General features: G+C 44.5%; 1 protein-coding gene across 4 annotated transcripts in view; it reads left to right on the top strand.

Moving 5' to 3' along the window:
- Positions 1-25,550, top strand: part of LOC137629611 (androgen-induced gene 1 protein-like) — a 138,993-nt gene that overhangs the window by 7,807 nt on the left and 105,636 nt on the right. For 2 of the 4 annotated variants that reach the window (XM_068361099.1, XM_068361098.1), the window contains exon 2: positions 6,889-7,076. The exons of the other annotated variants lie outside the window; for them this stretch is intronic. In XM_068361099.1, coding sequence (XP_068217200.1) covers positions 6,912-7,076 — 165 coding nt within the window. In that variant the 5' untranslated portion in view covers positions 6,889-6,911. The remainder of the gene's footprint in view (positions 1-6,888; positions 7,077-25,550) is intronic. 4 annotated transcript variants of the gene reach the window in all.

The raw sequence follows: 25,550 nt of genomic DNA, 5'->3' as shown, positions 1-25,550 counted from the left end.
CGTCATCGTTTGCTGTCGCCTCACTCCCCTCCCCGTAAATGTAGAACATCGCGTTTACTGGGGAAGGTGAAGGAAGGCAAGCTTCATGAATTTAAAATTCCTAAGTTTCCTGTCCCTTGGAAGGAGATCACAGCCTCTGCGGGCTCGTCCTCGAAACTCCTCACACCTCCAGGTGTCCAGCTGAGGAGATATTATGAGGTCCTAGATGAGCCCCTCCTGGGTCTTCCTCTTCACCATTCCTTAGAGGAACCTGCAAAGGGAATCTCCCTGGAGAGACTTTCCGGTCTTCAAGTCTCCTTCTCAGCTTCGGAGATTCTTAACCAGGAGAAAGTGGTGAAGTATGCCATGCAGGCTACTTCGTGGCATAATCTTTGGTTAGGATCAGTGGGGAACCTAGTGCGGAAGGCGGATTTTTCTAATGAACCCACCAGGAAGGCGATGGAGACGTTCCTTCTGTTTGGTACTCGTACTATCGAGTACCTTGCCCACCAAGGTGTGAACTTGTGGGCCAACACCATCATGAGGCGCAGAGACTCAGTAGTCAAGAGGTTCCATCACCAAGTCCCACACTACGAGTTTGCGAGCCTCCGGAACTCCTCTCTGGAGGGCTACTCTTTGTTCTATCCAGGGTATGTTGAGCTAGCGCCGGAGAGATGGATAAAGTCTCGCCAAGACTCCCTCCGTTATAGGGCCTTCACATATCGTCCCTACAGACCACCAGCTCTCCCACAGACCAAACAACCAAAATCTTCATTGAACAGGATTGCAGCTAACGACAGCAACGTGTCTAAAAAGCCCTTTCCTGCCAAGGACAAGAAAGGCTCCAAGTTCTCCCGTTGAGGGAAACACCCTAGAGGAGGTGGCCGTGGCTGCAAACCTAGGATAGGCGATCCTCCCGCTTGTCCACCAGATGGGGGATGCCTGCATCGCTGCTGGAAGAGGTGGATGCAGCTCGGGGCCAAACCCTGGACAGTCTTTGTGATTCGTCCAGGGTATCGCATTCTGTTCATTCTATCTCTCCCTTTACTGATCAAGACTCCAGTGTTGACAAGCTCCTATGCGAAGGGATCCGCAGAGGTGTGGCCTTTCAGCTCGAAGTCCAGGCCATGTTGGAGAAGGGCGCTCTTCAAGAGGTCCTCGACAACTCCCCAGGCTTCTTCAGTCAACTCTATCTGGTGAAAGAGGCGCCTGGAGTCTGGAGACCAGTCATCGACCTCTCGGCTCTAAATAAGTTTGTCAAGCAAACTTCGTTCAGCATGGAGACGGCAGACATGGTCAAACAAGCAGTAAGATCTCAGGACTTCATATACACACTGAAAGTAAAGGACTCATTCTTCCAGATCTCAATCCATCTGTCTTCAAGGAAGTATCTGAGATTCAGCTTGGACAACAAGAAATACCAGTTCAAGGTGCTGTGCTGCAGTCTTTCCACAGCACCCCAGGTCTTCACGAGAGTGTTCATCCTAGTGTCATCTTGGGCTCACAAAATCGGCATGTCTCCTACGTTACCTGGACGACTGGCTGATTCTAGTAGACTCGGTGGCAACCCTTCTTCAGCTCCAAGACAGGCTTCTGGGACTTTGCCAAGATCTGGAGATCATGGTAAACCTCAAGAAGTCATCTCTGCTTCACTCTCAACAACTGGTATATCTAGGAATGATTATAGATACCAGTCTTCACAAAGCCTTCCCATCAGACGACAGGGTAGTGGGGCTAAGGAAGGTCGCAAGTCCTTTTGTCAGACGAGAAGAGCTCCCAACCCAGAGGTGGCTATGTCTCCTCGGGCACCTGTCATCCCTGGCTTGTCTAGTTACCAAAGGCTGTCTTGAGGTACGATCCCTCGAGTGGTGGCTGAAGTCCACCTGGAATCAGGCCTTTGATTCCCCAGACATTCTGATTCCCATGGGACCAGAGGAACGGACAGACCTCGCATGGTGGGTGGCAGACGAGAACCTTCTAAAGGGTGCCGACCTTCTTGTCCTTCCCCTTGACTTGATGCTCTTCACAAACGCATCAGAAGAAGGGTGGGTGGCCCACATGCTACACCACACGACTTCAGGCCTTTGGTCAGAGTTCGAAAAGTACCAGCACATAAATCTCTTAAGAGATCTAGGCTGCCTTCCTGGCCCTTCAACAGTTCCATCAGTTCCTGGCAGGCCACCCGGTAGTGATGATGAGCAACAACACGACGGTAGTAGCTTACATCAACAAGGCAGTACTTTTTCGCAGCCCCTATCCCATCTTGCAGTAGAAATACCTGTACTGAGATGGGCGGAAGTCCACTCGGTGTCCCTATCAGCGTGCTTCATTCCCGGCAAAAGGAATTTGCTCACGGACAACCTGAGCAGAACGACTTGGATGGGGGATTCCCAATGGTCTTTGGATCCTCTAGAAGCCTTCAGAGTCCTGACTTTGTGGGGTTTCCCGACAGTGGATCTGTTCGCAACGTACCTAAACTTCAGGCTCCCATTGTACTGCTCCCCGGTCCCGGACCCCAAGGCTCTTTGGCAAGATGCATTCCCACAACGGTGAGACATTGGCGTTTATGCCTTCCTCTCATTCTGTCTGATGAGGAGAGTACTCAAAAAGGGCAGAACATCAGTCATTCTCCCAATGACCCTCATAGCTACGCTATGGCATCACGCAGAATGGTTCCCAGACCTTTTGCAACTCGTAATGGAGCTTCCAAGAGAACTTCCTTCACGACATGATCTACTCAGACAACCACACGTCAACATCTACCATTAAGCCGTTGCTTCGCTACGACTTCATGCCTGGAGACAATCGAGCATCTCCTCACTCAGAGAGGATTTTCACAAGTTGCAAAGAGGATGTCTGGTCATCTGCGAAGATCGTCAACTTCAGTCTACCAGGCGAAGTGGAACGTCTTCTGTGGTTGGTGTCGTGGAAGGTGCATCTCTCCACTCGAGGCCACTATTCCAGCAATAGCGGAGTTCTTGGTGTATTTACGGGAGGAAATGGTCCTCTCAGTTTCAGCAATACAGTAAAAGGCTATCGCTCAGCCTTGAATCTCGCCTTCAAACTGAAAGGGGTAGACATTTCCTCTTCGCTGGAACTTTCCCTCCTCATATGAAGTTATGAACTTACCTGTCCTCAGTCAGAAGTGAGACCTCCTCCTTGGAATGTGGTTCGAGTTCTTCGGTCCCTGAAAGGGCTTCCCTGCGAACCATCACGCCAGGCAACAGACCGGCACTTCACCTTGAAGGCCGTGTTCCTACTCGCTTTGGCTTAAGCCTAAAGAGTCGGTGAACTGCACGGTCTCTCATATGACATCGCCCATTCAAGGGGGTGGGGAGAGGTTAACTTCAGCTATGTCCCTGAATTTGTAGCAGACTCAAAATCTGGGGGTAGCGGATCCTAGATTCGATTCCTTCCGGATAACGAGTCTCCGTTCTGTAACCGACGACCCAGATCATCTGCTACTATGTCCAGGAAGGAGTTTGAGGCTCTACCTCAAAAGAGCAGCAGCAACTCGCTCCCGAAGCTCTACCTCAAAAGAACAGCAGTAGCTCACTCCCGGATGCCATCGCTTTTTGTCAGCATAGGGAAGATTAAGAGGAAGATCACAAAGAACACCATATTTGCTTGGATTTGTAAGGTCATTGACCTTGCACTAAATCCAGATCCTCCTTCAACATGTCAACCTAGAGAACATGACATCAGGGGCATTGCTACATCCCTGGCCTTGAGACGTAACTACTCTGTGACGCAGGTTCTACAAGCGGGCATGTGGAAGCGTCAAACGACCTTCACCGCTCACTGCCTGCAAGACGTAACCCACAGGAGATTTGATACCTTCTCTATCGGTTCTATGGTGGCTGCACAACAACTGGTTTAGTACCTCAAGTTTCTTAGTGGACAAGTAGTAGGAGGTTGAGGGCATTGGTTACCAGCTTTTAGTCTGAGTGAATGAAAAGGAATGACTGGCTCTTTTCTTTTCTTTATCCTCCCCTCTCTTGGGGAAAATCAGAACACTCAACAGGTGCAGGACATCCTGCCAAGTGGCTTGACGTCCAGAAGAGGCATTGATAGTGGCTAGAGACTGCTCCAGCCAACTCGCAGCTTTGCTTGGAACCGTTTTGAGGAGCTTTCGTCTCGGGTCTCTCTGGGCCAAGCTATGCCAAGGATATGGCGACCTGTACAAGGAGGCCAACCGCATGGCATAGATCTTCAACAGTTCTCCCTCTCCACAGGTGGCACTGCTAAAACAGGCTTTCCTCCCTCCATCCTGTCTCTTTCGGGCTTCTCGGCACCAGCCAAGGAGGTGTTCTTTCATGTCGGGGCATGAGATCTCAGACCCCCCTATTGCCGAGAAAGCCTCCTTGATCTCACCCTTAAGGAACCCTCCCAGCTCAGCGGTCCACCTACTGGAGCTTCTTGCGGTATACCTACTGGCACATTAAGCCTCAAAATCCCTTGGGAATTGGGCAAAACTCTGGCCAGTTTCTAGCTGGAAGATCCTTGGCTTGGGGCTCTTCCTGGAGTCAAGAGCCTTGAACAGGTCAGACAGACAGCAGATGATCCTATTACTGGGACAGTTTTGTCACTATATGTAAGGAGGCACCCACAATGTGATGGGGAAAAGTCTGTTAGGGATTCTGGGCACACAATAAAAATCACCTGGTAAGTGGAATTCAGCCTCTACTCTAATTTCACTGAAAGGTCCACTTACTGTCTCTGCAGTGTTCTGGGTCAATAAACCCTTTTTTTCTTTATTCTAAGGACTGAAGTTTTCACAACATTTGAGACGCAAGAGTGAAATAGCACAAACGTGTATATGTACATGGGCACACTAGCAAATTGAAGGTTTGTAATTGTCCATTATGTGCAATGACGGGGTTATCGATTGGTGAAAGATGAAGTCAGGAAACCGTTGGGATAAGACCAGATATGAGAGAGTGAGAGACTCATAGGTTTAATACACAGAAAAGATAGTGCAGTAGCAATTCAATGAAGTTAATCTAAGGGGTCATAGAACACATGAATTTTGAGGTAAGAGCCGCTCAAATTAATATTTTAAATTATCATTTAGAAAAAAATTATATAATTTCTATTTTTCCTAAACTTTTTTTTGTTCACTATGGTGTTCCTACCCACACTGTCTTCGGCCTTGAGAGTTAGTGAACTGCATGGTCTTTCTTGCGACATCGGCCATTCATGGGCATGGGGAGAGGTAATTCCCAGCTTCGTCCCTGAGTTTATTGCCAAGACTCAAAATCCAGTAGTAGCAGATCCTAAATTCAGGCCCTTTATGATTGGGAGTTCTCACGGTAACAAACGACCCAGACCAACTGGTACTTTGTCCAGTGAGAAGTCTGAGATGTTGTCTCAAAAGAACAGCACCAGCTGGCCCCAGTGTGTCGGCACTCTTTGTCAGGACGGGGAAGGTCAAGAGGAGTGTGACGAAAAACACCATCTTGTCATGGATTCACAAGGTCATCGATCTTGTAGTAGGAGTGTGACGAAAAACACCATCTCGTCATGGATTCACAAAGTCATTGATCTTGCAATTAATCCTGACCATCCTCCACCACGACGACCCACAAGTCATTGTAATGTCTATGGCGTTCAAAATGAACTACTCTGTGATGCAGGTACAGTACTGCAAGCGGGCGTGTGAAAGCATCAGACGACCTTCACCACCGTCTACCTGCAAGACGTGACCCACAGAAGCATGGAAATGGTTTCCATTGGTCCTGTGGTGGCTACACAACAAGTGGCCTAAACACCTCAAGCTCCTTGATGGACAAGTAGCAGAGGGTTGAGGGTTGAAGTTGCCGGGTTAGTCTGGGGTGAATGAACAAGAATGACTGGCTTCTTTCTTCCTTTTATCTTTCCCACCTTTGGGGAATCAGCACCAGGGTCCTGGGCACAGCTGACCTCACCCCTTTGTAGGTAAGAACCATTTCCTTTGTGTAACCTAGTGTAGAAATTATACTTGGTGCGTTCCCGATACCTCTTGTGAGGGGAGATTGGGTAAGGTCTAAGTACTTTCTTTTTCCTATGACTCGGAGAACCCATACCTAGACCAGTCATATTGCTAGTGTCACAAATACATAGCTTGAGGAGGCTGCTTGTGGACAGTTTTAGCGAGGTGTAGGGTTCCTACCATTTATGATCTATATCGTAAGGAGAGAACCCCAAGTCAAATGCCAAGAGCCAGTTAGCATGGACTCCCACTCTCCGAAGAGGTAAGTCATCTCCTATAGATAGTGAGGGTTTGTATAGAGTGATGGAACAAAGGACAAATTTGGAAGAAATTTGTATTTTTCCTAATGATATAAACCTGTAGCTATTTATACAGATTGGCCTGCCAGCACCTATCCCCCAAGAAATTCCTGCCTGCAAGCAAAGTGGGTGCTCAGCCCAGGTGTGTGAGTGAGCGGATCGGGGTAGTCGGCTACCCGCCACCCCTCCCGCTAATTAGCTTTTGGGGTGGTTATCCCTCGCTAAAAGTCTTATGGCTCGTCTTTCAGCTATGCCGAAAGTAATATCCCCTATAAATGGCTCTAGGTTTGTATCGTTAGGAAAAATACAGATTACATGTCATCTTTATTTATAGTGGAAGAATGGCTTACTATCAGTAAATGAGGAGGAGGTTTTTGGTAGTAATCCAACTCATTTATGTTATGTGCAGTCACAGTTATCGTATCTTTTATGCAGTTACTCCATTTTTATGTGGCCTTGATAGTCTTATTGCTATATGCCCTATATAAAATCAGAATTTGTATGTCACAAAGTACTAAAATATCTTTAAAATAGCTTGTGGTGTGGTACACTTTTTTAGTTACTGTATCTTCAATTGTGTGGTATGTATGAATGAAATTATAGCACGAATGCACTAAAAATTTTACTTTTGTTTAACAGGATCTTGAACTGTTTAAGGAACAATGAGTGTGTTTTCATCATTAATACACATATTAGTGTTTATTATTTGGTCAGTTGGAGTTTACGTTGATGCTTGGTTATTAAACCCCCCTCTCGATGGTCCTCATTATGATTTTGACTTCAATCAGTATGGAGGACGCCTTAAGTACCTTACAGTACTCAACAGTGTAAGTTTCATAGTATCTCTTTATTTTCAGTAGCAAGGATTTGATTTAAACTGTGCATGTATTAGTTTATAATGTATTTCTTGTGTTTTGGGAGGAGAAACGGTTTGCATGTTAATTTTAAGTATCAGAATTGATACTTAATTCTGCATTTAATATTAGGACCAAGGTTTTGAAATTACTTATTGTACCCTGTAACTTATTTCTGTAAAACTTCTATATTGAGTACATTTTGAATATTGTATATACTTATTAAATAGTTCAACAGATAATAATTGAATCTCATTCACTATTTATTAGAGGTTTTATTATGCATATCCCAAGAGAGCGATCTGATTTTTTTTAGGGCTAGCAGAATCTTAATAAATGAAAAATATTTATCTTTGTTACATATTGAATTATTTTAATTAACAAGAATTGAATATCCTATTTATATTTTATTTGTTCCTATTCGAATACAAATCTTTGCCTTTTATTTAGGAGGATCTTTGGCCACAGCTGGTAATTTTATTGAAGCCTGTTAACAAGTTAGTTAAGTTGTGGCAGGTAGTTTATTTGTGGGTGGCGGAGTACAGTAATAGTGCGTCCTAAGTCAGTAATTGGTTCCAAAAGACCGAACATAAGTTTGATTTTTTCCCTATTAAGAGATTTATACATTCCTCATACACATACTAAACCTGAAAAGTACTTACAACCTGCTATCATTTTATAAAAACCAGATACAGTACTGTACTTACTGTATATTAATAAGTTTCCATGTATAGCATAATACTGAACAGTACAGTCCTTAATTGTTAGTGCTTTACTGTACTTAGAAACTGATGTAAGGTGGTGCAAAACAAAGTGACTTGGATTTATTTTTTATGTAGTCAGAACTGATGTACATTATGTTGACCAATGTAAAAAAACCTTTCTTCCTTTAATTCTTTGAGCCCTAGCCCCTCACCATATGATTGTCATTCAAGCCCTAGGCACTTTTTTGGACATTTTGCTTAACCCAACTTAGCACAAAAAATGTACAGGATAAATCTTAAAATTTACTGTACTGTACTACGCTATGTTATCCAAAAACTATGCAGTATGGGTTAAACTTACAAAAACTAATAATTATAATGAAAGGGAGAGGTAAAAAAAATCATAAAATTAGGAAAGGTGACAAGCTACAAAACTTAACACCTATATTTTCAAGAAATCTGGGAGTGAATGGCTTCATACATCGAACGAAGCCATTTACGTCTTCAATTACAAGACTTCGGCCTATATGAGGAGTCAACTAAAGTCCCAGAGGCAAATGACGAATAGACCAGCACAACACACTTATCCTAACACTTTTCAGTCTGCACATAAATTTTCTCGAGACAAACAGAGGCAGCAAAATCAACCCGCTCAGGTAGACTCCTAGATCCCTGATCCTTAAGGATTTTTTTTTGAGGACTAGGGCAACTGGAGACAACCAAGGAAATTTGGGGTGCTGGTCCCCAGTGAAGTTTGCAGGTCATCTCTGCCATTTTCAAGAATGTTGAACTGTTTTTTCGTGGTGACAGCATAGTCTTATAATTTCTGGGCTGGTTGTGAATCTCAAAATCACCTCCAGGATACCATTTTTATCGGACCAAACCCTAGAACTTGACTCCTTTGTAAGCAAAGTGCTGAAAACAGTAATAATAGATGAATACAAGTTCCAAAAGTTCTGGGGCAGACTATTCAGGCTACCAAAGTAAGACTCACCTGAGAGATTTATCCCTGACACATGGGATGAGATGCATTCAAGATGTCGGCCCTCACCCAAGCATGCCAGTTACTACACTGGTGGTCTTGATCCTGTACTGTATTTTAAATCTAATAGATGATTAGTAGCGTGTCCCTATTGCTTTCCACTTCCAATCCTACCAGTGTTCAAAATGATGCCTTTTGTCCTCAATGTTATCAAGAGAATTCACAAAACAAGCAAAGTCAGTGCTAACTCCTTTGGTTGTAGGGAGTTCAGGTCATTACCCATTTGCACAATTGGCTAGTTGGAGCAGAGATGAAAGAATTTTACCTAAGCTTGACAACAGCATCTCGGCAAAGAATTTTATGCAAGGTCAATTTCTTTCTTTGAGCTCTCTTCTCCAAACAGCAAGTGGAGAAGATCTTGGACTTTCTTCAGTTTGCTTCAATGGTTGATCCAGTTTTGAAGAACAGGCTGAAGGAATTCAATTGAAGGTGGACAGGAGTGGCTCGGAAAGGGTTACGAGACAACTGGGTCCAGTTATCTAGTTGCTGCAAAAGAATTCTCAGGCTTTGGACTGCACCAAACTTATACATGTCAGCCTGTTTGTCCTTCCTCCTATATCCATGATACTTCATACAGATACAGCCTGGTCGGGTTGGAGAGGTCTTTCAGAACAGACCTATGAGTTCAGGAATTAGTTCCGTCAGTTCAAAATATTTTGCATAAATGTGTTGGAACTGATAGTGGCCTTCCTGACCTTGAATAGACTTGATCCAAGATGGAATTTTCTTATTAAGATTATCATAGCCAAGCAGGAGGCAGTTATTCTCCTGATGTAGTGATAGATGTCCTGCCCAGACAGACAGCCCTGGACATGAAATGTACCTTGGATCAGAGCTCTTTCCATTCCATCATAGAGATTATCCCAGATCTCTAAGTAGACCTGTTTGCAACAATAGAGAATCGCAAGCTTCACTATACAATACATATCTTCACATTTGGATTCTCTAGCAGTGGCAAGAGATATGTTAAACCTAGTCTGGAACAAATAGTCCTTGAATCATTTGCTTTCTCTTAACGAGTTTCATTTTGAAACCTTGAAATATCCATAAAGGTTTCATAGGGGCAGCTGTGCTGTAGCTGCACATTGGCTGAACAGCCTGTGGTGTTCACTACTCCAGTGTCTGAAACTAAGGTTACAACCACTTTGGTCTGCACAGCTGAATCAGAGAGTATGGAGTTGGAATATCTTTGCTTCCTCATTTCTTACCCAGAATTTTCACGCTTGGATTTCCTCTAACAGTAAGGAATATTCAGCTCACAACATGACATATCCCTTCTTGTGTGCTAAGGTACCGAGTGAAGGACAAACCATGATTCAATGATGATTGTAGACATGCTTATTTGGAGAAGCAGGTGCCCTATCATCTTTGGAAGGGTAACAGATCAGATTTGACCTGGAATGACTATATTCAGCTTAGAGCTTTTGTTCAGAGAGTTATGCTTCCACTGAAAAGGAATACAATCTAACCAGAAAAGAAACCCTTTCTGGTACAACCCTGGAACATAAGTGGGGACCACCCTTAATTCTCCACCCTTTGGTGCTGATTCAACAGTTCCTCCTTTACTTAAGCGGACCGTCCGCTATGAGGTTTAACATGACTTTAAAAATTCGAAAGTAATTTTATTGTTTCTATGTACAGTATGTAGAAACATATTGTACATGCTCTCTAGAAGTTTCAGCCTATTATTTTTACAGATAGTGAAAATATAGTGGTCGGTAAATGGTGACGTCATCCTTACTGCGTTGTCTGCATGACTGAGTTTGATAGAATCGTCTTTGTGTGTTTATTTTTGCATATATATAGTGATTTTTTCAATATTTAACTTAGCCGGTGATTATAATAGCTGCAACTCTGTTGCTCGACAGAAAACTCTAAGGTAAAATTCGCCAGCGATCGCTACACAGGTTGCGGGTGTGCCTAACAGCGCCATCTGTCGTCCAGATACCCAGTACTCAATGTAAACAAAGAACTCAATTTTCTCTCTGTCGAGCTATCGACAAGACGCTCTTACTCGCTGTTGCTAAACTGGAGTTTTTTCACAACTAATTGGTGAAGTACTTTATTCTAGTTTTGAGCTTTCGCTATGCAGGTGTTTTATCTTCATCTTAAATCTTGAACTCGTTTTGGATAGATTTAATTATGGTGACAAAGAGAGTATGGACTTTCTTTCACTTTTAAATGGCCGACCCTTCCCTTAGACGGAAGTGTGTTTAGGCTTTTAGTAAATATCTTATCACGTTATAGATTTTCCTCTATATATTTTATATCTCTCCGCCTTTATTAGGCCTCTTCGATTAACTTTCCATTTATTATAAACATATAAAAATAAATTTTAATGTTTTGTTTATATAGACCTTTCCTGAGAGTAGGCGGTCCTAACTTGGAAACCGAAGTTAATCAACGTTGAGCCCTTTATATCGTTATTAGCTTTTAAAGAGCTAAGGATTTAAAACTTTTTAAATGTAATATTTTATGAAAGAATTTCTTTGATAGTCTTCGTACTGTTTTCAAAGATGAACTAACGTTTAGTTTTTTTATGCTACGCAGTTGTTGACGTTCAGGACGTTCAACATGCACGCTATCGTTACGATAGAGAGAGAGTGTATCACGGTTTCACTTTGCAGTAAGAGTAAATCGATTCTGACGTTTTGTTCATTCTTTCTTAGCTTAAATGTTTTAAATTCTAATTTAAAGGAACTTTTTATTTGAAAAACCTTTCAGTTTTTTCCTTTAGTCAAATAACATGTTTTTTTGACGAAATATAATTGGGCTCTTCTCTTAGGTGCGAAATCAAGAGAGAAAGAGAGAGAGAGATAGAGACGGAGGGAGAGAGAGGAGAGAAAACGTTCCGTTCAAGCGGGTAACGTTGTTCTCGTGTTACTCTCGTCCCTAGTCGCTGTACGGGGAGGAAGGATAAAACGTTTTTAGGTTTTTATTCTCGTCCCCAGGCTATGTGCGGTGAGAGATTGAAAACGTAGTTATATGAACTAGTGTTTAGTCTCTTTCCCAGCCACTGATTTTTTTTTTTATCTTAAAATATGTTTTCTGTTTTTTGCTGGTATTAATGAGCTTGCATTATACGACTGATTTCGCAATTACTAACTTTTAATGAAGGGTAGAATTGCGTGTTTCAGGTAGAAATAAGTGCAAAACAGAAAATCGAAGTGATAAAGTGATATGTGCAAAGTGTTACAGTGTTGCGTCCGAGGCGCAAAGTGTTACAGTGTTGCGTCCGAGGGTTCGTCTGTTCGTGCCTGTCGTTCACCTAGTCCGGGACCTCTTACATGCTCCCAAGCCCAGGGGAGAAGTAATGTCAAACGACTTATGGGTTCGAGAGGCCTTGACCAACGAACAGACGTTTTTCCCTCTATGGTATCGGGTGTATCTTACCAAGATCTCCCCTACCATAAGACGAGAGAGACGTTGTTTCTCCTCGTCATCCGAAGGCTTTTCGCATAAGAAAACTGTCACAAGGTTTCGAAGCCCTTAAGCGAAAGTCAGTCCTTTCAGGACAGGTCCAGCGTCCTGGTTACAACCATTAGGACAGCTCTGACCCTATGCAGTCATCGGATAACTGCTCGCCGCCTAACAAAAGCGTAACACAGACTCCGAGAGTCTTTTTTTGTAGGCAAAGTGTTGCGGTCACAGACGTTACCCTCGTCTCTTACCACAACCATTTCCGTTGATCCTTAATGGGTTGTATGGCAAGACATGCAGTATATGCTTGCCTCCCTTATGGAAGACTATTCTACCGATTAGTCCGTTGAGTCTAGCCGTTTATCTCATCGATATCCTGGCTTTCAGCCAACCTAACGTTCCTTTGTGCTTACTGTTGACGTTGGCGTAGCTTAGTCACGTCAGTCAGGTTGTTTAGAACCACACTCGATGCGGTCTCGTGTGGTTTTTCAGCCGCATTTGGACGTTAGGCCACTTGCTGATGCTCCTGTTGACGTTCAAGACGTTCACTAACAATCGGAGTTGACTTGTTTTGACGCTGTGCGTCAACCTCCGCATTCTAGAGTTGTTTTGACTGCTCAGTCTAGGCAGTCAAAGCAGTCTCGAGTGGACGCTGTGCGTCCTCACGCACCTGTTGTGGTTGACAGTTCAGTTGTTGACAGTTCACAGACTGTCAAGCAGTTACATGACGTTGCGTTCTGGTCCGCTACTAATGCACCAGTGAGTGTGGACTCTGCTTGTAAAGCATTGCCACCACGGTAGGTCTCTCCCTTGCTTGAGACTCAGCTTTTATCGGACAAGGTTCCTGTAGATGAGGAAGTTGCTGTTCTCCCTCCTACTGATATTCCCTCGAGGACTCTGTCAGATGGAGAGGAGCCTAAAGCTGCTTAGCCTCCTATGGACTTTAATTAAATCATGATGATTTTTTTTAAGGATCCTTGTCCGGATCTTTTTGTAACTGCTGCTCCTCGTTCGCCTAAACGTCAGAGCTTACACTAGGCCTAGCTACTTCGAAGCCGTTGTTTTTAAGCTAGTGCTCTCTCGCTCTCCTAGAGAGCGTTACGTTGGCTAGGCGACTGGTTTTTCACCAGGAGTTTGGGGGATACAGCCTTTGCTTTCCCTTCTTTTAAACTGGTTTATAGAGCGAGAGTCTGATATGACACGAGAGAAGTTCTCGGCTTGGGAGTTCATGCCTCTGGCCAGATAGACTTCTCAATTCTCGTAGACTCTCCCTGGCGCCTAGCCAGGAGACGCTCCAAGTTGTTTACAGGTCAACTTCACAGCTGTTTTCGAGCCTTTGAAGTTTTGCTGTACAATTATGTCACGCATAACAAGGCTTTCAGGGATGGTAAACGGTACCGCCTCAGTCGCTAACCCCGTCTGTTGCCACACCTGCTCCCGTAGACCCTAAATGGGCTTTGCTGCAAGACATGCAGTCCAAGCTTGCGTCCTTGATAGAGGACTTTAATGCGGAGAAGGTTGCTACCGAACCTTCTGGCCAACAACCTTCCAACCGGTCGGTTGTGCGCCCTGTTGACGCTGAGGTAACCTACTCGCGTCTGCCAGTTGAGGTGGTTCCTCCACCGATGCGACCCAGTGTGGGTTGCCAGCCGCACGTTGACGTTAAGCGACGCTCGGAGGTGGTTGTTGACGTTCAGGACGTTCAACAACCAGCAGAGGTGACTTGTTTTGACGCAGTGCGTCAACCTCAGCAACCCGGTAGGGTGTTGACTGCACAACCCAAACGGTCTAGACATTCTCGGGTTGACGCTGTGCTTCCTCGCGCACCCATGGTTGTTGACAGTTCACAGACTGTGCAGCAGTTCCATGATATTGCGTCCGGCTCCGTCACGCATCCACCAGTGCGACCGGACTCAGCGAGCCAGACGTTGCCCACTCCGTTGCCGTTTCCTCATCAGTTTTCGGATGAGGAACCCTCTGATGAGGACGTTGCTGAACAACAAGACGATCAGCCCCCAGAATAGATCAAGCCCTGCTATCCATCCAGAAGATGCTGAAGAAGGAACGCTGCTCAGTCAGGCTGTGGATGAGTCTGGTAGGGACGCTGTCATCCGTGAAACAATTTGTGTCACTAGGAAGACTACACCTCCGTCCTCTTCAATACCATCTGGAAAAAGGACAAGACGCTAGAAGCGGTCTCGATCCCGGTTTCCGAAAAGATAAAGTCTTGTCTGACTTGGTGGAAGGACAATATCAACCTAAGAGAGGGTCTTCCCCTGGCTGTTCAGACTCCCAACCACGTTCTCTTGGACGCATCGGACGTAGGCTGGGGTGCGACATTAGACGGTCGGGAATGCTCGGGAATATGGAACTCGAGTCAAAGGACAATGCATATCAACTGCAAAGAGCTACTGGCAGTACATCTGGCCTTGAAAAGCTTCAGGTTTCTCCTTCAAGGCAAAGTGGTGGAGGTGAACTCGGACAACACCACGGCTTTGGCGTACATCTCCAAGCAAGGAGGGACCTACTCTCTGACGTTGTACGAGATCGCAAGGGACCTCCTCACCTGGTCAAAAGGTCTAAACATATCACTAGTAACGAGGTTCATCCAAGGAAACTTGAATGTCATGGCAGATTGTCTCAGTCGGAAGGGACAAATAATTCCAACAGAATGGACCCTCCACAAGGATGTATGCAAGAGACTTTGGGCCACCTGGGGCCAGCCAACCATAGATCTCTTCGCAACCTCGATGACCAAGAGGCTCCCAATCTATTGCTCACCAATCCCGGACCCAGCAGCAGTTCATATAGATGCCTTTCTCCTAGATTGGTCACATCTAGATCTATATGCATTCCCTCCGTTCAAGATTGTCAACAAGGTACTGCAGAAGTTCGCCTCTCACGAAGGGACAAGGTTGACGCTAGTTGCTCCCCTCTGGCCCGCGAGAGAATGGTTCACCGAGGTACTTCGATGGCTAGTAGACGTTCCCAGAACACTTCCCCTAAGGGTGGACCTTCTACGTCAGCCACACGTAAAGAAGGTACACCAAGGCCTCCACGCTCTTCGTCTGACTGCCTTCAGACTATCAAAAGACTCTCGAGAGCTAGAGGCTTTTCGAAGGAGGCAGCCAGAGCGATTGCTAGAGCAAGGAGAACATCCACCCTTAGAGTCTACCAATCGAAGTGGGAAATCTTCCGAAACTGGTGCAAGTCAGTATCCGTATCCTCGACCAGTACCTCTGTAACTCAAATAGCTGACTTCCTCTTATATCTGAGGAAAGAACGATCTCTTTCAGCTCCCACTATCAAGGGTTACAGAAGCATGTTGGCATCAGTCTGCCGTCACAGAGGCTTAGATCTTTCCAACAATAAAGATTTACAGGACCTCCTTAAGTCTTTTGAGACCACGAAGGAGCGTCGTTTGGTTACACCTGGTTGGAATTTAGACGTGGTACTAAGATTCCTTATGTCAGACAGGTTCGAGCCGCTACAATCAGCCTCCCTGAAAGATCTCACCTTAAAGACTCTTTTCCTGGTATGCTTAGCCACAACTAAAAGAGTCAGTGAGATTCATGCCTTCAGCAAGAACATCGGATTCTCATCTGAAACGGCTACATGTTCTCTACAACTTGGTTTTCTAGCCAAAAACGAGCTGCCTTCTCGACCTTGGCCAAAATCGTTCGATATTCCAAGCTTATCGAATATGGTTGGAAATGAACTATAAAGAGTCTTATGCCCTGTAAGAGCTCTTAAGTTCTATTTAAAACAAACTAAACCTTTACGAGGCCCGTCTGAAGCTTTATGGTGTTCAGTTAAGAAACCATCTTTGCCTATGTCAAAGAATGCTTTATCCTATTTTATCAGACTGTTAATATGAGAAGCTCATTCCCATCTGAGTGAGGAAGACCAAGCTTTGCTGAAGGTAAGGACACACGAAGTTAGAGCTGTCTTAACTTCCGTGGCCTTTAAACAAAATAGATCTCTGCGAAGTATAATGGACGCAACCTATTGGAGAAGCAAGTCAGTGTTCGCGTCTTTTTATCTTAAGGATGTCCAGTCTCTTTACGAGGACTGCTACACTCTGGGACCATTCGTAGCAGCGAGTGCAGTAGTGGGTGAGGGCTCAACCACTACAATTCCCTAATTCCATAACCTTTTTAATCTTTCTCTTGAAATGTTTTTATTGTTGTTTTTGGGTTGTCCGGAAGGCTAAGAAGCCTTTCGCATCCTGGTTGATTTGGCGGGTGGTCAGAGTCATTTCTTGAGAAGCGCCTAGATTAGAGGTTTTGATGAGGTCCTGTTGTATGGGTTGCAACCCTTGATACTTCAGATCCTAGGGGTCGATCAGCATCCTGAGAGGATCGCGAGGCTCCGTAAGGAAGACGTACTTAAAAAGGCAGAGTAATTGTTCAAGTCGACTTCCTTACCAGGTACCTATTTATTTTGTTTTTGTTATTTTGATAACTTCTAAAATGAAATAAAAATTCTTAGCTCATTATAATGTAAACATATAGTGCTGGTCTCTACCCACCCCCCTGGGTGTGAATCAGCTATTATAATCACCGGCTAAGTTAAATATTGAAAAATGTTATTTTGATAATAAAATAAATTTTTGAATATACTTACCCGGTGATTATAAATTAAAGGACCCTCCCTTCCTCCCCAATAGAGACGCAGTGGAGCGAGGAGAAAATTGAGTTCTTTGTTTACATTGAGTACTGGGTATCTGGACGACAGATGGCGCTGTTAGGCACACCCGCAACCTGTGTAGCGATCGCTGGCGAATTTTACCTTAGAGTTTTCTGTCGAGCAACAGAGTTGCAGCTATTATAATCACCGGGTAAGTATATTCAAAAATTTATTTTATTATCAAAATAACATTTTTCACTTATATGTTTCAAATTTTCAATATTAATCTTACCCGATAATCATGTAGCTGTCAACTCTGTTGCCGACAGAAATCTACGGTCGGGATACGCCAGCGATCGCTATACAGGTGGGGGTGAACACAACAGCGCCATCTGTGGTCAGGTACTCCAGTACTTCTTGTCAACACCACCTCAATTTTTCCTCTGTCGTGCCTCCGGCTAGACCTACATGGATACGCTGTTGATTCTGGAGTTATTGCTCACGATTTGGTGATGTATTTGCTCTAGAGTTTAGCCTTCGCTATTCAGGAAGCTTTATCATTAGCTTAGCAAGTTTTTGGAATTAATTTTATTTAATTTTTGATTTAATTTTGGTGACGAAGAGAGTATGAACTCTCTTTCACTTTTAAATGGCCGACCCTTCCCTTAGACGGAAGTGTTGGTGTCGAAGAGAGTATAGACTCTCTTTCTTAATTTTGCTTAACAAAAGTTATAGATTTATTTTATATCTCTCCGCCTTTTATAGGCCTCTTCGATTAACTTCCTTTTATTATAAACTTATTAAAATTAATTTTTATGTTTGTTTATATTCGACCTTTCCTAATAGTAGGCGGTCTTTTCTTGGAACCGAAGTTAATTAACATTGAGCCCGTCATTTCGTTTTTACCTGTTAACATATTATGCTATTTTAATGTTTTTGAAAGAATTTCTTTGATAGTCTCGTACTGTTTTCAAAGTTGAACTAACGTTTTGTTTTGTCTCTGCAGTTGTTGACGTTCAGAACGTTCAACTTGCGCTCTATCGTTACGATAGAGAGAGAATATTCACGGTTTCACGTTGCAGTAAGAGTAAACCGATTCTAGCGTTTTGTTCATTCTTTCTTAGCTTAAATGGTTTTAATTCTAATAAAGGAACTTTTTATTTGGGAAATCTTTCAGTTTTTTTCCTTTAACAATAATATGTTTTAACGATATATATAATTGGGCTCATCTCTCAGGTTCTAAGTCAAGAGAGAGAGAGAGAGAGATAGAGACGGAGGGAGAGAGAGGAGGATAAACATTTCGTTCAAGCGGGTAACGTTGTTATCGTTTTTGCTCTTCTCCCTAGTCTCTTTAGGGGAAGAAGGTAAACGTTTCTAGAGTTTATTTTTGTTCCCAGGCTTTATGCGGTGAGAGATTTTAAACGTAGTTTATTTGATCTAGTGTTTAGTCTCTTTTCCAGCCACTGAATTATTTATCTTTCATTATGTTTTTCTGTTACATTGTAATACTGTTTTCGCAATTACTAACTTTTAATGAAGGATAGAATTGCGTGTTTCAGGTACAAACCACTTAAAGTTTCGAGTTCAGTGAAATAAGTGCAAACAGAAAATCAAAAGTGATAAAGTGATAAGCGCAAAGTGTTACAGTGTTGCGTTCGAGGGTTCGTCTGTTCGTGCCAGTTGTTCGCCTAGTCTGGGACCTCTTACAAGCTCCCAAGCCCAGGGGAGAAGTAACGTCGAAGGACTTATGGGTTCATCAGGCCTTGATCGACGAACAGACTTTTCCCTCCGTGGTTTCGGGTGTAACCAACTCACGTAGCCGACGTGATCACCCCACCCACACAAAGACGAGAGAGCCCATTTATTCCTCGTCTGCGGAAGAGGTTTCTCGCAGAAACCATGGACCAAATCTTGCAGCTTTTAAGTGCAAGTCGGTCCCTTCCGCGCAAGTCCAACTCCTAGGTGGAGCCATTAGCACTGGGTCAGTTCGGACTTGCTGCAGTACGACAACTGCACACCTCCCAGAGAGGCAAGGTGGTACCGCAACAGGCAGTAACTCCGTCTGTTGCCGCACCAGCTGTTTTAGACCCTCAGTCTCAACGGACAGTAGCTCCGTTTGTTGTTGTCTTTCATAGACCCTAGTGGTCTATGCTGCAGACAATGCAGTCTCAGCTTGCGGTTTTGATGCAGGAGTTTCAGGCAGAGAAGGTTAGCACACCTCCTCCTGCGAGCGCTCCTCCACCTCTGCGCAGTCCACCCTGCCAGACGTATGATGTTGAGGCTCCTCCTGCCTCCATGCGTGAGCTGCCGCATTGGGAGTTGCCAGGTACCAGCGCTATGCAGCAACCTCCACTTTCCTTGAGGCAGGAGCCTCTTGCTATGCGGCAACCTCCTCAACCCTTGAGGCAGGAGCCTCATGCTTTGCAGCAACCTCCTCTAACCATGAGGCAGGAGCCTCATGCGTCGCGGCAACCTCCTCCATCCTTGAGGCAGCAGCCTCATGCGTTGCGGCAACCTCCACCATCCTTGAGGCAGCAGCCTCATGCTATGCGGCAACCGCCTCAACTCTTGAGGCAAGAGCCTCTCTCTGCGCAGCTACCTCCTCAACCCTTGAGGCAGACGCAACTCTTGAGGCAGGAACCTCATGCTATGCGGCAACCTCCTCTAACCATGAGGCAGGAGCCTCATGCTATGAGGAGCCTCATGCTATGCGGCATCCTCCTCAAACCATGAGGCAGGAGCCTCATGCTATGCGGCATCCTCCTCAACCCATGAGGCAGGAGCCTCATGCTATGAGGAGCCTCATGCTATGCGGCATCCTCCTCAACCCATGAGGCAGGGACCTCATGCTATGAGGAGCCTCATACTATGCGGCATCCTCCTCAACCCATGAGGCAGGAGCCTCATGCTATGCGGCAACCTCCTCTACCCATGAGGCAGGAGCCTCATGCTATGCGGCATCCTCCTCAACCCATGAGGCAGGAGCCTCATGCTATGCGGCATCCTCCTCAACCCATGAGGCAGGAGCCTCATGCTATGAGGAGCCTCATGCTATGCGGCATCCTCCTCAAACCATGAGGCAGGAGCCTCATGCTATGCGGCAACCGCCTCAACCCATGAGGCAGGAGCCTCATACTATGCGGCATCCTCTTCAACGCATGCGGCATGAGCCTCATCCCTTGCAGCATGAGCCTCATCCCATGCAGCATGAGCCTCATACCATGCAGCATGAGCCTCATCCCATGCAGCATGAGCCTCATCCCATGCAGCATAAGCCGCACGCCATGCAACATGCTCTGCCTACCTTACAGCATGCTCTACATACAGCATGCTCTGCATTCAGCATGCTCTGCATACCTTACCGCATGCTCCTCAGTCACACATCTTTGGTTGTTGCCAACTCACTAGACTGTCAAGCAGTTTCATAACGTTGCCTTCTAGTCTGCTGCTTTTGCACCAGTGAAACCCTCACTGAGAGAACTTAGCTTTTCTCGGATATGGTTCCTGTAGATGAGAAAGTGCTATTCTCCCTCCTTCTGATATTCCCTTGAGGACTCTGTCATTTGGAGAGGAGCCTTTAGCTGCTTAGCCTCCTATGGACTTTTATTTAAGCATAACATGCTTCCAGGGAGGGTTATGGTTCCACTTCAGTCGCTAACCCCGTCTGTTACCACACCTGCTCCCATAGACCTTGAGCTTTGTTGCAAGACATGCAGTCCAAGCTTAGTCCTTGTTAGAGGATTTTTTGTTTACGGAGTCAGTGTGTCACTGGGAAGACATTCAACAACCAGCAGAAGTGACTTGTTGTGACGCAGTGCGGCAACCTCAGCAACCCGGTAAGGAGTTGTCTGTACGACCCAGACAGTCTAGACAGCTTCGGGTTGTCGCTGTACTTCCTCGCTTCCCCATGGTTGACAGTTCACAGACTGTGCAGCAGTACCATGATCTTGTGTCCGGCTCCGTCAGACGACTGGCTTTTAAGAGCTCCCACAAGTCGTCGCTGTCTGGAGATTCTCAGATGGACTATGGATCTGACCAAGGAACTGGGCCTCCTGGTCAATTTTGAGGAGTCCCAGCTCGTCCCATCCCAGACCATTGTCTACCTGGGTATGGATCTTCAGAGTCGAGCTTTTCGGGCTTTTCCGTCGGCCCCAAGGATCTACTAAGCCCTAGAATGCATCCAGAGCATGCTGAGAAGGAACCGATGCTCAGTCAGGTAGTGGATGAGTCTAACAGGGACACTTTCATCGCTGGCCCTGTTCATCGAGTTAGGGAGACGCCACCTCCGCCCCCTTCAGTATCATCTAGCGGCTCACTGGATAAAGGACATGACGCTAGAGACGGTCTCAGTTCCTGTTTCCGAAGAGAGGAGGTTTACTCTCACGTGGTGAAAGAACAGCTTTCTTCTCAAGGAAGTCTACCTTTGGCTGTTCTGAAACCCGACCGCCGTCTCTTCTCTGACGCATCAGACACGGGCTGGGGTGCGACTTTGGACGGACAGGAATGCTCGGGAACATGGAATCAGGAGCAAAGGACACTTCACATCTATTGCAAGGAGCTGTTGGCGGTTCATCTGGCCTTGATAAACTTCAAGTCCCTCCAGCTTAACAAGGTGGTGGAGGTGGACTCTGACAACACCACAGCCTTGGCTTACATCTCCAAGCAGGGAGGGACTCATTCGTGGAAGTTGTTCTAGATCGCAAGGGACCTCCTCATCTCGTCAAAAGATCGAAAGCTCACGCTGGTAACGAGGTTCATTCAGGGCGATATGAATGTCATGGCAGATCGCCTTAGCCGGAAGGGTCAGGTCATCCCCACAGAGTGGACCCTTCACAAGAATGTTTGCAGCAGACTTTGGGCCCTGTGGGGTCAGCCAACCATAGATCTGTTCGCTACCTCGATAACCTAGAGGCTCCCGTTGTATTGTTCTCCGATTCCAGACCCAGCAGCAGTTCACGTGGATGCTTTTCTGCTGGATTGGTCCCATCTCGACCTGTATGCATTCCCGCCGTTCAAGATTGTCAACAGGGTACTTCAGAAGTTCGCCTCTCGCAAAGGGACACGGCTGACGTTGGTTGGCTCCGCTCTGGCCCGCGAGAGAATGGTTCTTAGAGGTACTGCAATGGCTGGTCGACATTCCCAGGACTCTTCCTCTAGGAGTGGACCTTCTACGTCTACCTCACGTAAAGAAGGTACACCCAAACCTCCACGCTCTTCGTCTGACTGCCTTCAGACTTTCGAAAGACTCTCAAGAGCTAGGGGCTTTTCGAAGGAGGCAGCCAGAGCGATTGCCAGAGCAAGGAGGACATCCACTCTCAGAGTCTATCAGTCTAAAGGGGAAGTCTTCCGAAGCTGGTACAAGGCCAATGCAGTTTCCTCAACCAGTACCACTATAACCCAGATTGCTGACTTCCTGTTACATCTAAGGAACGTAAGATCCCTTTCAGCTCCTACGATTAAGGGTTACAGAAGTATGTTGGCAGCGGTTTTCCGCCACAGAGGCTTGGATCTTTCCACCAACAAAGATCTACAGGACCTCCTTAGGTCTTTTGAGACCTCAAAGGAACGTCGGTTGTTCACTCCAGGCTGGAATCTAGACGTGGTCCTAAGGTTCCTTATGTCATCAAGATTTGAACCTCTCCAATCAGCCTCTTTTAAGGACCTCACATTAAAAACTCTTTTCCTCGTGTGCTTGACAACAGCTAAAAGAGTAAGTGAGATCCACGCCTTCAGCAGGAACATAGTTTTCACATCTGAAACGGCTACATGTTCCTTGCAGCTCGGTTTTTTGCTAAAACGAGCTTCCTTCACGTCCTTGGCCTAAGTCGTTCGAGATCCCAAGCCTGTCCAACTTGGTGGGGGACGAACTGGAGAGAGTACTTTGCCCAGTTAGAGCTCTTAGGTACTATCTAAAAAGGTCATAACCTTTACGAGGACAATCAGAAGCCTTATGGTGTGCTATCAAGAAGCCTTCTCTTCCAAGGTCTAAGAACTCAGTTTCTTACCTATTCAGGCTCCTGATTAGGGAAGCACATTCTCATCTGAAGGAAGAAGACCTTGCTTTGCTGAAGGTAAGGACACATGAAGTGAGAGCTGTGGCTACTTCAGTGGCCTTCAAACAGAACCGTTCTCTGCAGAGTGTTATGGATGCAACCTATTGGAGAAGCAAGTCAGTGTTCGCATCATTCTATCTCAAAGATGTCCAGTCTCTTTATGAGAACTGCTACACCCTGGGACCATTCGTAGCAACGAATGCAGTAGTAGGCGGGGGCTCAGCCACTACATTCCCATAATCCCATAACCTTTTTAACCTTTCTCTTGAATACTTTTTATGGGTTGTACGGTCGGCTAAGAAGCCTTCCACATCCTTGTTGATTTGGCGGGTGGTCAATTCTTTCTTGAGAAGCGCCGAGGTTAAAGGTTGTGATGAGGTCCTTTAGTATGGGTTGCAGCCCTTTATACTTCAGCACCTAAGAGTCGTTCAGCATCCTAAGAGGACCGCTACGCTCAGTAAGGAAGACGTACTTAATAAAGGCAGAGTAATGGTTCAAGTCGTCTTCCTTACCAGGTACTTATTTATTTTATGTTATTTTTGAATAACTAATAAAATAAAATACCGGATACTTAGCTTCTTTGTTAACATGTATGCTGGTCTCCACCCACCACCCTGGGTGTGAATCAGCTACATGATTATCGGGTAAGATTAATATTGAAAAATGTTATTTTCATTAGTAAAATAAATTTTTGAATATACTTACCCGATAATCATGATTTAATTGACCCACCCTTCCTCCCCATAGAGAACCAGTGGACCGAGGAAAAAATTGAGGTGGTGTTGACAAGAAGTACTGGAGTACCTGACCACAGATGGCGCTGTTGTGTTCACCCCCACCTGTATAGCGATCGCTGGCGTATCCCGACCGTAGATTTCTGTCGGCAACAGAGTTGACAGCTACATGATTATCGGGTAAGTATATTCAAAAATTTATTTTACTAATGAAAATAACATATTTCATAAGTCTGTCAGAGATGGAAGGCATTGGTAGAGGGTAGGTGAACGAAAACTACGAGCTATGAGAACAGCAGCCAGAGTTTCCAAAGACATATAGAAGTTATAATGCATCTGTTTGTTTACTTGCGGTTCGTATGTACATTTTGTTTTCACAACGTCCTCGTGAACTTTATAGCAAGGCCATTGTTAAGTAAGGTCATAGAAAGAACAAAAAGTAAGCAGAGAGCAACAAAAAAGAACCAAGAAGAGAGGGAAACATGAATAAGAATACAAAGCTAGAACATTCTAACTTAAACTCTAGCAACAATGAGAGGCCACTGGCAACTCATGACACCCTTACGCCAAGTGTGTTAGTAAACTTAGGGTTTAAATACCTCGTTTAGGTAGCCTTCATATAGGAATAAACAATAAAAGTACAAAGTAAGGTTATCATAATAATGATATCTTGATTTTTTTAAGAAAAATAAAGGAAAAATTTATAGCAAATCTTTGGAAGCTCATAACTCAAATACGTACTTATTCACATTTAGGTACATTTTTCTTCCTTATTTATTGTTCGATTTCAGAGGAATAAAAATCTCACTTTTGTGCAACAGAATTTTGATTTTTCTTTCTCTTTTTTCATGATTATTTTACGTTACAGTAGATGAAGAAAATTAAGAAAAAAATAATTAAAAAAAGAAAAACAAAAATAAAAAATCTGTCTCACTGAATTATTTGATTTATCAAGAAGTTTTGATGGTATGAGTTTGAATACAATTTGTGTCAGATGAGAAAAATGTACCTAGATTTTTTTTTTTTTTGAAATCATGATTTTTGCTAATAAATAAAAAAAGATTTTGATCAAATGACTTGAAATTTTTATATGATGAAGGTATTATATACAGTATGTCTAATACATATATAGACCAGATGGCTCAGTCACTCACTGTCCAAAGGAAAAAACAACCCTTTTGGCTGATGTGTTTGACACTAAGCAGAGTAATGAGAAACTTGAACTTCCTCATTCTTGTTTTCCTGAGGCTAAACTAACTAGTTTAGCTTTTTGAGCTCGTGAAATTAAAGCTTTTTTGATGGACCTTGATGCTTATGGAGGTGTAGATCCAAATGGTATTTTTCCTTTTTTTTTTTTTTTATAAAGACTGCAGATTTCGTAGCTCCAAAGTTATCTGTCATTTTGCGCAAGTTAGCAAGAAGATGAGCTTTTAGCACTTGTTGGGGAATTGGTAATGTTACTCCACTATGTTAATGTGTTTGTGGTAGCTCAAGTCCAACTTATTTACTGCCCAATTTCCATAACTCCCATTTTATCTAAAGTGTGTGAATGTCTATTGGAAAACATCTTGATATGTTTGTTGAAGGTAATCATCTGTTCCCTAGTTTACAATTTTGGTTTTTGTAAAGGCTTTGTAGCATGTGATACCCTTCTTACAATCTCCAATGCTGTACAGAAATCCCTTGATTATGATCAAGAAGTTTGTATGATTGGCCTTGATTTTAGTGCTGGCTTTGACTGTGTTAAACATGAGGCCCTTGTTTTCAAGCTCAAACATTAGGAGTGGGTGGATCGTTTCTGAGCATTATTATGGAAATTTTAAGTAATAGATCTCAAAGAGTTGTTGATGGTCACCATAGTGAGT

This window comes from Palaemon carinicauda, chromosome 37 (assembly GCF_036898095.1).
Source record: "Palaemon carinicauda isolate YSFRI2023 chromosome 37, ASM3689809v2, whole genome shotgun sequence".
In the NCBI taxonomy this organism is placed as follows: domain Eukaryota; kingdom Metazoa; phylum Arthropoda; class Malacostraca; order Decapoda; family Palaemonidae; genus Palaemon; species Palaemon carinicauda.
The sequence above is the reverse complement of the archived record's forward strand: the minus strand, read 5'-3'. Positions and strand labels throughout refer to the sequence as shown.